This window comes from Panthera tigris, chromosome C1 (genome assembly GCF_018350195.1).
Source record: "Panthera tigris isolate Pti1 chromosome C1, P.tigris_Pti1_mat1.1, whole genome shotgun sequence".
In the NCBI taxonomy this organism is placed as follows: Eukaryota; Metazoa; Chordata; class Mammalia; order Carnivora; family Felidae; genus Panthera; species Panthera tigris.
In genome coordinates, this window is record NC_056667.1 from 189212859 (window position 1) to 189226808 (window position 13950).

Here is a 13950-nt window from a genome sequence, read left to right on the forward strand (position 1 = left end):
ATGTAATGCAAATTATTTTCACCAATTTCCTTTTATTACAAAAGCCAAAACTGTTGGCATATGTTAATGCAGGTAGTCAGGCTCATCATTTATGGGTTTTCTCCAGTAGCCAGCATTTTATAAAGATGAAGTAGAATATTATTTTTTAAAATCTCACAATGCCAGCATCAGTCATTGCTTTTCTTGCTGATCCTTATCACTTACACATTTTTGTTTCATGCATGGAAATTCAAATAAGAAATCCATACCATGCCACATAAAATTCTGGAAACCTACATCATTTTGAAGTGTATTTTGAACCCCATGATTGTCTCCGTGAGCTTTAAAAAAAATTGTAAGAATTGGTCGTCCTAATCAAAAAGGAAATTGCAGTCAGGACTCCTGGGTGGCCCAGTTGGTTGACCATGTGACTGTTGGTTTTCGGCTCGGTCCATGACCTCAAGGTTCAAGAGTTCGAGCCCTGCATCCAGGGGTGGGGTGGGGGGAGTACACGGTCATGGTGGAGCCTGCTTGGGATTTTCTCTCTCTCCCTCTCTCTGACCCTCTTCTCTCTCTCTCTCTCTCTCTCTCTCTCTCTCTCAAAATAAATAAATAAACTTAAAAAAAAAAGGAAATTACAATCTACAAAAGTTGATACACCATGATGATGATCTTTGACTCTGAAAATAGTACCTTTCACCTATAAAGCTATTTCGCCTTCATTATGGGCATATTATATATATATATAATATATATATAATATTCATATTATATATATAATATATTCGTATTATATATATATATATATAATATATTATATATATATACATATTCATTCATAATGTGGTCCAAGCTTTGTTCTTGACACTTTGCCTTGGACCCATTCTTCTAGTGACCAGACTTTAAGCAATTTTAGCACAAATAAGAGCAGAGTTCATTTTTAAAAAATTAAATAAGAATGATTTTCAATGAGTTGAAAAGGCCTCAGATTCTAGTCTGGTAAGGCATTCATGCAGCATCTTCTTAATTCATATAAAACACATATGCTTTAATAAGCTTTTTATTTTCCAGTTTTCTAGGCCAAAGTAAACCAAAAACAGAGAATCAGGAAGGAGATAGGAATATATGGAGAGGAAGCTGAAATGACAGGAAGCAGAAGTGTCAGATAAGCACAAAATACTATTACTGCATAGTAAGCCACTGGATATTTGTGATCACTCTGTGTCAGTGCTTCTCAAACTTTCTTGCTGAGGAAATTATAAGGCTCAGTAATGACCGTAGTGGAGTCTATAAATTGCAATATATTCATGCCCCATATTTTCAATTGGGAATTTGAAATGAAAGAATTATAATACATTTGCAAGTCCTATATCAGCATGTTTTGGTTATGTATGTTCCGATGCTCTGAACAATATTCTTCAGTTATCTTTGGCAAAAACGGTTTCCAATGCCACAAACAAGTAACAGTATGTTGCTGAGACTCTGACAGTTTGCTGCGTAATGGCGGAGTGAGGCTCTTAAAACAATTATTGAATTAAATGAATAAATTTAAGTTGTACAGCAGTTGAGGAAGTGGCTATTGGGCCAGTACACAAAAGTAATCAGGCTTCGCTTTGAGAAGTCTAAAAGTCTGTGTACACGTGAACATGTGCTAGCATTTTCAGGCCAGCCTGCGTTCATGAATCTCTCATAGTTCCAGTGTGTGAATAAGCCATTTGCTCATTGTAGGTGAAACCTCCCCCAGGTCCGGAGCCCGCGAATGAAAGATCTTACAAGTGACTCAATTTAGCAAGCTCTTCTTGAACATCTGTAGTGAGTTCTGCAATATATAGTACTGGAGATGGGAAACTTAAAACAACTCATTCCGTAATCCAGGAAGCTGGTGACATAATAAGTTAAATATATAAGCAAATATATATCGAACGTGATAAAGGTATGATAGATGAGCATTACAGGATCATGAGTATTGAGATGTGGTCAATCACCATGGTGTGTACCCCAGAATTCAACTTCTGGACCCTGGAAAATTTAGAGAGCTCTTATTTGGGAAGAATTGGCTCTGTTTGTATTGGTTGAAATTGTGTTTGGACTGATGATGTAAAACACTGATGGATGTAGGTAGGCACTCTTCAAGACAAGAGCTTACATGCTTGTAATCTTAGCAACTTTCTTTATTCCCCTTCTTTGTTTTAAAAACTGTACTTTAAAAAATCTTGATTTATTCTTTTGCTTTCATTGCTGTTGTTTTTAAATGAAGTCAAATGATTTCAATCTGGAATGCAAGGGGGTTTTTTAGGTACGTTGTTTGTTTTTTTTTTTTTTTTTTTTTTTTTTTTCTCAGAAATATGGTAGGCAGATGTTGTCATGGAATGATTTTAGGGCCTTGTGAAGGATTTGTTCAGGATAGTCCTTCCCCTCAATCAGGTGTCATCTGGCCTGGAGTCCCACCACACCCCAGGGAAATCCTGCTCTGTAGTCTGAAGCCAGGCTTTGGGCTTTGGGTTCTGAGTGTTGATAATATCCCAGAAGGTTTTACTGAGGGCCTCCTTAGAAACATGCAGAGGCAGGAGCCGACATCTGGTCGTGATTAATCCTCTCAACACCCTGGCCTAATGCGGACTGGCCTTGGGCTGCAGCCAGCTACTCCTAAGAAAGCCAGCCCACTCCCTCATGCCTGTCTCACGTTTTGCAGAGGCTAGTTCTTCGCTTGGCTTTCTTACTTTACTCTCCCCTCTGTGTCCGTTAGAACTTTAGAAGGAAAGGGGCCTTACAAAAATTGGCCCAAAGAGGTGGATTAAGCCATACCATGTCACCAGTAATCATGGTAGAGGTAGTACCCAGGCACCACAGTATGACAGATGCTGAAATATGAGGTCACTAGACCCCCTGGAAATCTTAGATGTACTTCAGTGGACACATGAAACATACTACAAAGTACCTGACGGCCCACATTACAAAGAATTATCTGGTCTAAATATGTAGCTGTGGAGCAAAATAGTTGGAAATGTGGCCTTCGGAGTGACCCAGTCCTGGTTCAGATCTGCTTTAGAAATGTGACTTGCAACAATGCATTTAACTGACCCAATTCTTGGTTTCTTTTTTATAAAATGAGGGCAACAGTCCCCAATGTATAGGATTGTTATAAGCCTTAAATTGTCTACTGTACATGATGGGTTTAGCACAATGACTCCACAAAAAAGCTCATTAAATAATTATTGTCATTAATAACTGTAGTGTCTTTAATCATCTCTAGAACTTTGATATTAGAAGCAATATACCATAACAGGTACATGCCTGAGGAGACCTAGCCATGCCAATAACCTTTGACAAATCACTTATTATATTTGAGCCTCCATTTCTATATCTCTTAAATAGTAGACAGTAGTATTTCTACCATGAAGTTGTTGTGAGAAAAAAATGAGAGAGCATATACAAAATATTTGCACAAGAACTGGCCTATGTTAGGTGCTCACTAAAAGGGGGATGTCATACTCAAACATCCTGTCTCCTGGTTCACTCATCCTGTTGTGTTAGAACCAAGTTAGTGCCGATGAGATCTGAAGCCATCCCAGGACATGGACAAAACCTAGTCTTGTACCAGTTTTTATTTGTCCTAAAGTATTGTAAGGAAGTTACGTTTTATCTTTGCACTGCTCTCCTTCCTTTTTTTTCTTCCTCTTTTGGGAATTTCCTTTACTCCCTCCTGGCTTGAGGATAGATAGAGTTGGTTATGGGGGGGGGGGGGTGGGAAGAGGTAAAGAGTATAGTTGCCAGAGGTGAAGAGTCTTGTTAGTTAGGTGTCTGATGACAGTAAAACAGGGAGGAAAGTGTCTTAGTCTGTTTGGGCTGCGTTAGCAGACTATCACAGCCTGAGTGACTTATTGAAAAACAGAATTTATTTCTCCCAGTGCTGGAGACTGAAGTCTAAGATCAAGATGCCCCCAGATTCAGTATCTGGTGAGAACCCACTTCAGGTTGATAGATGGCCGTCTGCCTGCTGTACCTCACACAGCAGAGGGGGTGAGAGTTCTCTCTCAGGCTATTTCATATGGGCACTAACCCCATTCAGGAGGGTTTCATCCTAATAACCTCACGTTATATTTGGAAGAGGGGTGGGGGACAAGGGACACAAACATTTAGTCTATAGCAGAAAAGGATTTTTTTTTTCTTTAATAAATGCAAGCATGACCCAGATTACAATGAAATAAATATTCTAAAATTACTGAGTCATAGCCCTGGATAGTTGAATTCACTTATATAAAATCATTTGATGAGAGGTAGCATTCTCATGTCTAAGTATTTACTTAAACACAATATTAATAGAAAAAGATAAAACCTAAAAAAGTGCTTTTCTTGGTCAAAACTATTCCAAAGCATCCCAAGGGCATGCACAATTGTGAAGGATATTTAGTGAGTTTGAGTTAGAGGTATTTAAGGAGTTTTCCATTGAACCACTTTCATTTTAGATCAAGACCGCACTTGGGGATGCATGTATGTTCATAGAGGTAGAGACACGAGCAAATTTTTGTCTCCTGCCTCTACTTTGTGTCCTTGTCCTGCCATTGCCCAGCACATACTCACTAGTCCCCACATCTTCTGCCATATGACTCTGGATTTTGTATAGGATTCTCCTCTGGAAGACATCTGGTGGCATATTGTATTCTCTGGTTTTGAGAGTTTTTTTCTTGAAGCATTATTTCTTTTGGAACTAGTCATTGTCACCAATGTAGCAGAGAGGACGCTTAGGAAATAGAGAATGCTGAGAAGCCAGGATTTGGGCTCTTCTGCTCTAGCTCTGACCGAAACTAAGCCAAGCAAGTCCTAACCCATGGGGAAGTCCTTCTCTTAAGAGGAGTTCAATAAATGGTTTCTCATCATCTTTGGGCATCACATTATTTATCTGTAAACAGAAGAGGTTGGACAAGATGACCTCTAAGGACCTTTCCAACTCTGGATTCTGTGATTATATTCTAAATGTTAGGACAACATGGCACTTACTGGGATCACCACTAATGAAATTACCCATCATTTATCTTAGATAGAGAAAGTACACACCAAGAGCAACAGACCCAGCCAAGCCTGAAAATGAGAGTGTGTGGATTTTTATCATGCCCATAGCTCTCCAGTGATGCTTGTGATAAATGTGGATGTCTTCTAAAAAAAAAAAATCCCAGCTGCCCTGGGGTGACCTAACCTGCCTTTTTGTTTTGGACTGAATATAGCAAACATGCTCTCCTTCAATGTAGTTCTATATGCTTGAGACTTGGATTGTAGCTGAAAATGAAAGTTTGTGCTTAGTACCTATTGGTGAGAGATTATTTTAGAAAGAAAAAAAAAGGCTTTACGTCTCCTTCTCTCTGTTTACATCTTCACTCAGACCTTGCCTTGTACTTCACAGACAAGGTTCATAGGAGTTAACAGGTGGAGTCTCACTCAGATTTTATTTCCTCCACTCTAGAGATACCCATAAAGTTTCAATACTTATCTTTCTTCATGTTGTAGAGGACGAGGTGTCCTGCCAAGACTAAGCCTCTACAAATCCAACACCTAGTAGACCTCATTTCCTGTTGACAGAGCTGGGATCTTGGTCTAATTCCTCTATTTCCTCCTCCTCTTTAAAAATCATTCATCCAATTTTTAGTGACCCTCCCATCCTCCTCAAGCTTCAACCCAATAGCCTTCCTTCCACTAAATGCCAAGACAGGACCAAAGGATTTCTCATGTTATGTCTCACTTCACATGACTAAACCATTACGGTTGTTTTTGTTTTACCCTGTTTCGTGTAACCTTAACCTCATTTTTTATGTGCCTCCCTCAAAATTAGATAACAGAAATGAAGAGATTTCTTTCTTGTTTGGCCTTTCCTGTAAATCTCATTTCCAGATTTGCTCCAAATTAGGGTAAAGGTTAAGTGGAATGGGAAAACAAGAGGAAGGGAGGGGCCGTTACGCTGAGGCAGTCCACTCAGACATTGTACAGCTCTGATTGTATGCCCTTCTTGATCAATCCTGTTGCCCTGCCATCTCCGTTTCTTCGTTCAGGAGCATGTGCTCCTTTGGGTGGCCTCCATGATCCTGCACGGTCAGCGCCCTCTCCACCAGGCGTCACGGGCAGCGCATCTCCAGGGCATTAGCTCTCCAGAGCAGCCTTCCCTGCTCACCCTTTCCCCGCACTGTCTGCAGAAGAACCTCCACGGACCATATGCTACCGAGTTAGTCAAAGTTTATCAACTTGTCCACACGATTTCTCTCCCAAAGTTGCACAGTTGGTCCGATTGTCCATTGTATGCCTGCTTTTCTCATTTCTTAGGAAAGTTTTCTTTTTTGTATTTTATTCTGTTAAATTTGAACATGGATCTCAGATACTTACTACCAACAAAACTCTTTAGTATTTTCCTTTCCTATTTTCGTGTCCTACAACTGTAGTCTAGAGATCAAGTAACAAAGAGGAGCCTGGTAGAGAGACCAAAGAGCCAAGGTGCATAAAACCAGAATTTGGGTCACTTTGTCTCTGACTTGCTTTTGTGACTTGGGCAAGTTGCAGCCCTTCCCTCTTTCAGTTTCCTTATCTGAAAAATGCAAAGTAAAATGTTAATCTACTTCTTGAGTTCTTTGACTTCTAGAGATAATTTATGGAAAAATTCTCCAGGAAGGGCAACTGTAGCTACTGGTACTTCTGTTAAGTTTATTAGCAACAACAACATCATAAAATTACTAAAATTGCACCTGTGCCTCATAGTGAGAACTTTCTTCCCTAGTGTGAAACAGGTATAAGGCATGTCCCTATACAGACTCTCTGTATTTTGAGTGTTTTTCCCTTGAAGCTGCCTGTTGGGGAGATGCACTGTGGTCCCCTTAAGTTCTTTTGGCCGCAGACCTGCCACCATTAGTGAAATTACCAATCATTTATCTTAGATAGAGAAAGCACACAGTGCCATCCCAGTTTGCTAGCTACCATTGGCATCCCTAGCTTGTGAGATGCTTCTGGTTGCAGATGACCAGTACCTAGACGTGATGTAAACTAGAGTCTGGGCTGCCTGTCCACATGTTGAGGTTCTGTGCACTTTGCAGAATCCGGTTTCCTGAAGATTCTGGGTAAAAGCAGTAATCAGTCAGAGCCTGTGTGCAGAAAGCTTGACAGTCTCCTTTGTCATGCTTTTTTGCCAGAAGACATCAGTGCACATTGGCCCTTCTCTGCACACCTCTGTGTTCTTCTGCAGACTAGCAGACTAGCAACTTTTTGGTTGTATTAGAGAAAATAACATGAGTTTTTGTTTTGTTTTGTTTTGTTTTGTTTTGTTTTGTTTTGTTTCCAGCACCATTCAACAGAGTTAGCAGTAATATCTGGGAGACGCATTATGGCTGTCAAGCACACAACATTTAAGCATGATGTCTCTCCGTGCCTGAAAATGCAAACCCTTGTTTCTAGTGATGTGACCACTTCCTTCTGCTTCCAAATCCCCTTTCTTTGAGCCAATATGGTCCCTGCCAGAGAAAATGGCAGAATTGGGCTAGGTTAGCATGCTTGCCAAAGATTTAGGTAAGAAACATTATACAAATGTCTAAATTATTGCAGCTTGGGACTCTGAGATTTCTAAAAAACACTTTCACACAGTTCATTATTGTTAGTATTCGTGACTATTTGATAAGCTCCAGAACCTTTTTCTGCCATAGAAAATAAATCATTCCTAATGGCTGGGTTTTTTTTTCTTTTTTTTTTTTTCTTTTTAAATGTGAACTTTTCCTGAAATAGCCATACATCATCACCATACCTTTCTCTGTTTAACACTGTTTTTCTTTCCTCTGTCCTAGGATGGTCGTCTGCGGATGAATGACCAGCTGATTGCCGTTAATGGGGAATCTCTTTTGGGAAAATCCAACCACGAAGCTATGGAGACACTGAGGCGATCAATGTCCATGGAGGGAAACATTCGAGGGATGATCCAATTGGTGATTCTGCGGAGGCCAGAGAGACCAATGGAGGTGATGCATGTCTTTGGTTCCCTCTGCAGATTGCCCAAATGGCCCCCTAGGGTATGCAAACTTCCATCACTAGTATCATACTGATTCTGAAATTGGAAAAACCTGCCCCCGAAGGGATCTGATGGATTTACGTGTGGTTATATATTATAGGTATAAGTAGAAGGTATAAAAATGTTCATACAAGGTAAGTAATTTATCAAATGTAACAGGTCCATATTTTCTAGATTTTCCCCCAGAAATTTCTAGAGATTTGGACTTTATGAACAAGGCTTTATTCATATAATAAACTGTTAAACTATATAACATCTTTATATACTTTTTGATTGATGTGCCGATAGTGTCTATACTTTAGAAAGTTCTTGATCAGATATATATAGTGCTTAATATGAAGATTGTTGTAATGCACTCAGCTCTGTATATTTTCCCCCATAATGTGCACATGGATAATATAGACCTGGGACTTAACTAATTTAAAACTTAAGCTGTTAAGCAAGCTGCTTGCTTCGTGGTATTGAATAAATGTTTTTAATTTAATAAGGATTTTTGCAATATTTTATCTGATTTTTCTATGGATTTTTTAATATAAAAATATTTTTACCTAGACGTGAAGCGTAACCATAAAATATTCTCAAATGCCAGTACCCCTAAACATTTCACTTACATACAATTATAATATCTATGTATTATACAATTATTAAATTATACAATTATGTTAGTATATTTATAATAAATATAAAATATTCCTAAAACATTATTTTCTCTAATATATAAAAAAAATTATTAAATACTCCTGAAATATATTTTAAGAAAAGATAAGGAGAAAACAGTTGATCATAGTTGAGTTAAGAAAAACATAAGCATATCACACAAATATTCTCTGAGGACAAGTAATATTTGTGTAATCCGGTACATATGCAAAGTTAACATAGAATACTGTTAACAACACACTCATTTAAAATATTAGTTTTAATAATAAGTTAAACTTAAAAATAAAAAAAAGGATTTTTCAAATTAAGCCATAGTGAAAGGTAGTTGAAGCTCATAGCAGTTAAAAGCTTAGGCTCTAAAGTTGTGGATCACTTGAGTAAAAATCCCAGGTTGTCCATTTTCTGGTGATGTGAAGACATACATAGTTGAGTGCTGAGTGCTTACAGATGACAGATACTGTTGTCTATTGTGTCCCTTAATGTATCCTCATTTCCCAGCACACAGTAGACACTTAATAAATATCGTTTAATGAATGCATAAAAGATGCATCTGAGACCTACTGTATCTGAGGGGGTCAGCTGAAGTAGTAAACTTGTAAACTATATCTCACTTTGTTATATTATCAGCTACCGGAAGAGAGTAACTGTACCTTTTTACTCTTCGGTACATAACCTTGTAAATGTTAAATAAATGTAAATTGGCCAATTACTGGAGACTATATATAATGAGCCAACTCGTTTTCAACATTTGTATCTGCCTAAGTGACAGAGAGGCTTCCATGAATATTTAATGGATTTTACTTATGTACATAGTTATAAAACCCTTATCTTTTGCTTCCATCCGTGATGGAATTGGCTCCTTTCTGGTTTAATGTGATTCTTATTCTGGAGCCTTGGGATTCATGGTACCAGTTGTTGGGGATGGGTCTGAAGGATGGTCTGTGGGCCCCTAAGCCACCCCTTCTGTGTATTTGTGTATTACGTCTTCCTTAAGATTTCTTGGAACAAAGATATTTCAAGTAAGAGAAAAGTCTGGAAGGTGCTGCTGTAGAGTACCATACCTGTACAAACAACCAAAAGTTAAGGAAAAAAGAAAAGAAAAAATGAATACAGTTGTTAGAAGTTGTGTCCCCCACCTCTCACCTTCCCTCATTCCATGTGTTTCTCTAAAACAGGTGTTTGCCTAGTGGGTGAGCGTTCTATAGTTTGGCTCATCTAGTTGAGTCATTTTAGCATTTGCATTCTCCTTTACGGCAGGTATTTCCATGTTGATTCTCGAGCTCTGGGGTGGGTTGACAATTATTCCATCAGAAGAAAGAACTAAACTTTTAGTTTGTTGCCCATCCTCAGAAGTGTCTTATTAATAAGTTCACTAGGAAATTAATTGGGAATTAAGAAATGGGACAAAAAGAAATTTTTACGAGGACATTTAAACAAGATCCCTTTTTAGTTTCCCTAATATTTATATGCTTTCCATGGGGAACAGACAGGCACTTGATGCTCTCAGCTACCGAGAATCTCTGTGGTACCCATGAAGATTAAAGAGCATTTTTTCTTATAAAGACAGCAGCCTCTAATGTACAACTAATCTTTATTAAATTGGAAAAAAAAAAAAAAAGTCTGCAGCTATTTGACCTACCAGCTCTGTGTTTTACTGTGTCACAGCGTATGTTGTGCACTCGTGTTTTTGGTGTCTTCTCCTGTGGACCAGCAGTCACCCTCAGGCACAATAAAAGCACCACAACCTAGAAAAAGGTCTCAGCACCGCTCATACGTGCAGGCAAATCAATTAGTTAGATTTGGCAAGATTACCAAAATGGTTACTTGAACATTATATTGATATAAAAAAAAATGAAGAAGCTACTTAAGAAAAGTCAAAATATATAGTTGTTGGAGTATTTTCCCACATTACCCAGATGTACAAGATACGTAAACAGTTTTGATGAGGGCCTCGTGAAGAATACATAATGAGTCCTTGATTGGATCAAAATCATTTGAAACAGAAACATGTTTTTCAAAGGATGAGCTTGAGGTTCAATTGTAATTCTATTTGAGCCTAGAGACTTGGTATTAAAAAATGGGTTATGACCTGTTTTTTTTCCTCTTCCCCAAAACATTTCCCTCCCCGCTCCAAGCTCATCTTGGTAGAAGGAGAATATGTTTAAAAATCCATTATATTTTTTATTGGCTGGGACACTAATGGAGGGCTCCACGACAGCTCTATTTTACAGGCTGAATATTTTAATTAGGCTGGTTACTGATCAGTTGTTGGGATATCGATTGTGTCATTTATCAAAGAGCTGGGAAAGCAGAATTTTTGTTGTTGTTGTTAAAGCACAAGGCTGTGCAAAGTGAGCCCTGGCCCTCCTGCCTGCCCGGGCTCCAGCTTTAATTTAGGAGGAGTTTGGTTTGACTAGCAGTACAGAGGCAGAGGGTAACCCTGGCTGTGGGAAAAAGGTTCTGAGCCTTGACAAAGAGCTAACAGGGCTTCAGCAGCTGAAAACATTTTAATTATTAAGAATGCATAAATTGAATGTTTTAAATATTTTGTTTAGGATACTGAATGTTTGTAACTAAGAGGAAAGTATAATCAAATTGCTTGGACCAGATGCTTTGCTCAGAAGGAAAGAGCTCTGGGGGGTGGGGGGGGTGGGGGGGCGGCATCAGACCCGTGTTTCTGTTTGGGTGAGATCTTCTCACAGACAGTCAAAGGCACAACCATGAGATGGCTTCCGCATGACTTCCTTGTGTTAGGAAGGCACATAATATGAGCCACAGCAGAACCCAGTTCTCTGTGCCTCAGTCCTTTTGAACAAACAGCTAGGGCTGTCTACACCTGGCCCCTTTCTACTGCCTCTTCACACCTGTGTAACATGGCTTGTGGGGGTGTTACTGTGGCCATTTTGAAGACACTGTGAATTTGTTTGCAGGCCGTCAAAATCAAAATTGGAGGGAAAAATATCAAAAACCGGGGCGGGGGGTGGGGGGGAAGCTCAGGAGAACCACTGTCTGGCATTGTCACAGGGTTTGTTTTAGCTCCTGGCCTAAAGACCTAGTATCGCAGTGGGACACACTCATGGCATTTCAGTGACAAACCTGCTTAGGTTCTGACTTGTCCTAGAGCATATGCACTTAGTCACTGAGGGAGAGAGCGAGGAACCAGCTGGTTGGCAGAAAAACACCCTTGGCATGAGCTGTATTGTTGCCACGAGCTGTGGTCCCAGATGGAGGAAAATTTGAAAGAAGCCAGTTGTAAGTGGGGGGAAAGAATAATCAAGTTAATCCTCTTTTGTGTTGGCTACGAGTACTCCTAATCCTTAGCACCACATTGTCAGTATTTTTTTTTATTTCATATTCAAAGATGTTTTATTAACCGATAGGGCCATTTTGAATTTTCAGTCGAGAATTTCTGTGCGGTAGACTTTTGGAGCATGGTTCATGAACTGATCATTCTACCTCGCTTTCATTGACCAAGTTAGAACGCATTTCAAAAGCAAATACAATTTGTATTTTCATCCCTTAGGAGCCTACAGAATGTGGGGCATTTTCTAAGCCATGCTTTGAGAATTGTCCAAACGCTATAAACGCCTCCAGGAGAAATGATAATAGTCCATTGCATCCATTTGGCACTTACAGTTCACAAGACAAACAGAAAGGTAAGAGTCTGTCCATTTCCGTCTGCTACAAACAGTGTGAGAAAATACAAGACTATCTTTTTTATTAAAAGAAAAAAAAAGAACAAAGGGGAGTTAATTGGACTAAGCGCAGACTTTGTTACCCTGAGTCATGAGCACTGAGAGGTGATGGGTGGGAAAGCTGACTCAGAAGTTGTGAAGCAGATTCCTGGCATTGCCTCCAGTCTAAATGACAGTTTCTGTGCTTGCTGCCCCAAACATGGAGGATTCTGTATAAAACAAACCATGCCTGGAGAAAAAGAAATGGCAAAGTGTTATTTTGTTTCAACAATCTTGTAATATAAGAAGTTATCTAATGTAGATAACTATTAGACTTAAAAAAAAATGTATGGACAAGTATTAAACCATAAAATGGTCATATCATGATTCACAGATTTATGCTTGACTCTAGGAAGAGTGTGGTAAATACCATAACCGAGATCTTTTTGTTAACAGTTAGAATGTTCTTATTATTCCCTCCCTATGTTGTCTTTCCCTTATTATGCTCTACGAGTAGACCTCTAGATATAAAACATTTGGACTTTGTTTTTTTGGTGTGAGGGTGAGAAGGAGAGAGAGAGACTGTGTGTGTGCGCGTGCATGTGAGTGGGGGAGGTGCAGAGAGAGACGAGAGCAAGAGAGAATATCTTAAGTAGGCTTCACACCCCACGCAGAGCCCGGTCTTGGGGCTTGATCTCACAACAGTGAGATCATGACTTGAGCCAAAATCAAGAGTCAGACTCAACCTGCTGAGCCTCCTAGGCGTCCCTGGACTTTCTTTGTTTTTAAAAAATTGTACTTCAGGTCACCAAGAAAATAAATTTTTTTTTTAATTTCCCTGCATCTCCTTTCTTTCTAATAACATTAAGTTTTTGTATTGCAAAGGCAATACATATTCATTACAGAAAATTTAGGGAAAAGCAGTAAAAGGAAAATTTAATATTACTCATACTTCTAACTATCAGAGATACTAATCGATAACATTTTTGCATCTATATTTCAATTCTTCATGCAAATATGCATATATAAAATAAGATGAAAATGATATATACTATATATAATGTTTAGGGAATTGCTCTTTTGATTAATAACACATTATGATCATCTTGCTCTGTCGTTGAATATTTTACAGCATCACATTCAGTGGTTGCATAGTAATCTATCGAACGGAGGTACTGTTTGTATAATCGATCCCTTATTTACATCTAAGATGTCATCCAAATTTAACTACATGAGAAGAATATCTAAACTCTGAGAACTCCATCAGGACAGGCTTGTACATGTCAGATTCCTCTAGAATTTTTTCATCAGAATAGGACGTTGGTTTTTCCTCTGATTCCCTCTGTTTTAGTGAGAGTAGCAGCTACAGCTGTGACCATTTGTTAAGTGTTTACTGTCTGTTAGATTCTGTGTTAAGCAATTTACATACCCACTAGAAGTGGGTAATACTGTTATTATAATTACACTCACTTTACAGATGAAGAAATCGAGAGTGAACAGTTTACCCAAGACTACATACTTGATCCATGCAGATCCTGGATTCATCCCTTATCTCTCTGATTCAAGCTCATTCCCTAAACCCCAGCACGGACCCTGTCTTACATTGGT

The 13950-nt window shown here is 38.8% G+C and overlaps 1 protein-coding gene across 1 annotated transcript in view; it reads left to right on the forward strand.

Annotated features, from left to right (window-relative positions):
* The window catches only part of PARD3B (par-3 family cell polarity regulator beta), a 1003697-nt gene that overhangs the window by 593542 nt on the left and 396205 nt on the right, over positions 1-13950 (forward strand). The window contains exons 12-13 of the mRNA XM_042995147.1: positions 7791-7961; positions 12192-12324. Coding sequence (XP_042851081.1) covers positions 7791-7961; positions 12192-12324 — 304 coding nt within the window. The remainder of the gene's footprint in view (positions 1-7790; positions 7962-12191; positions 12325-13950) is intronic.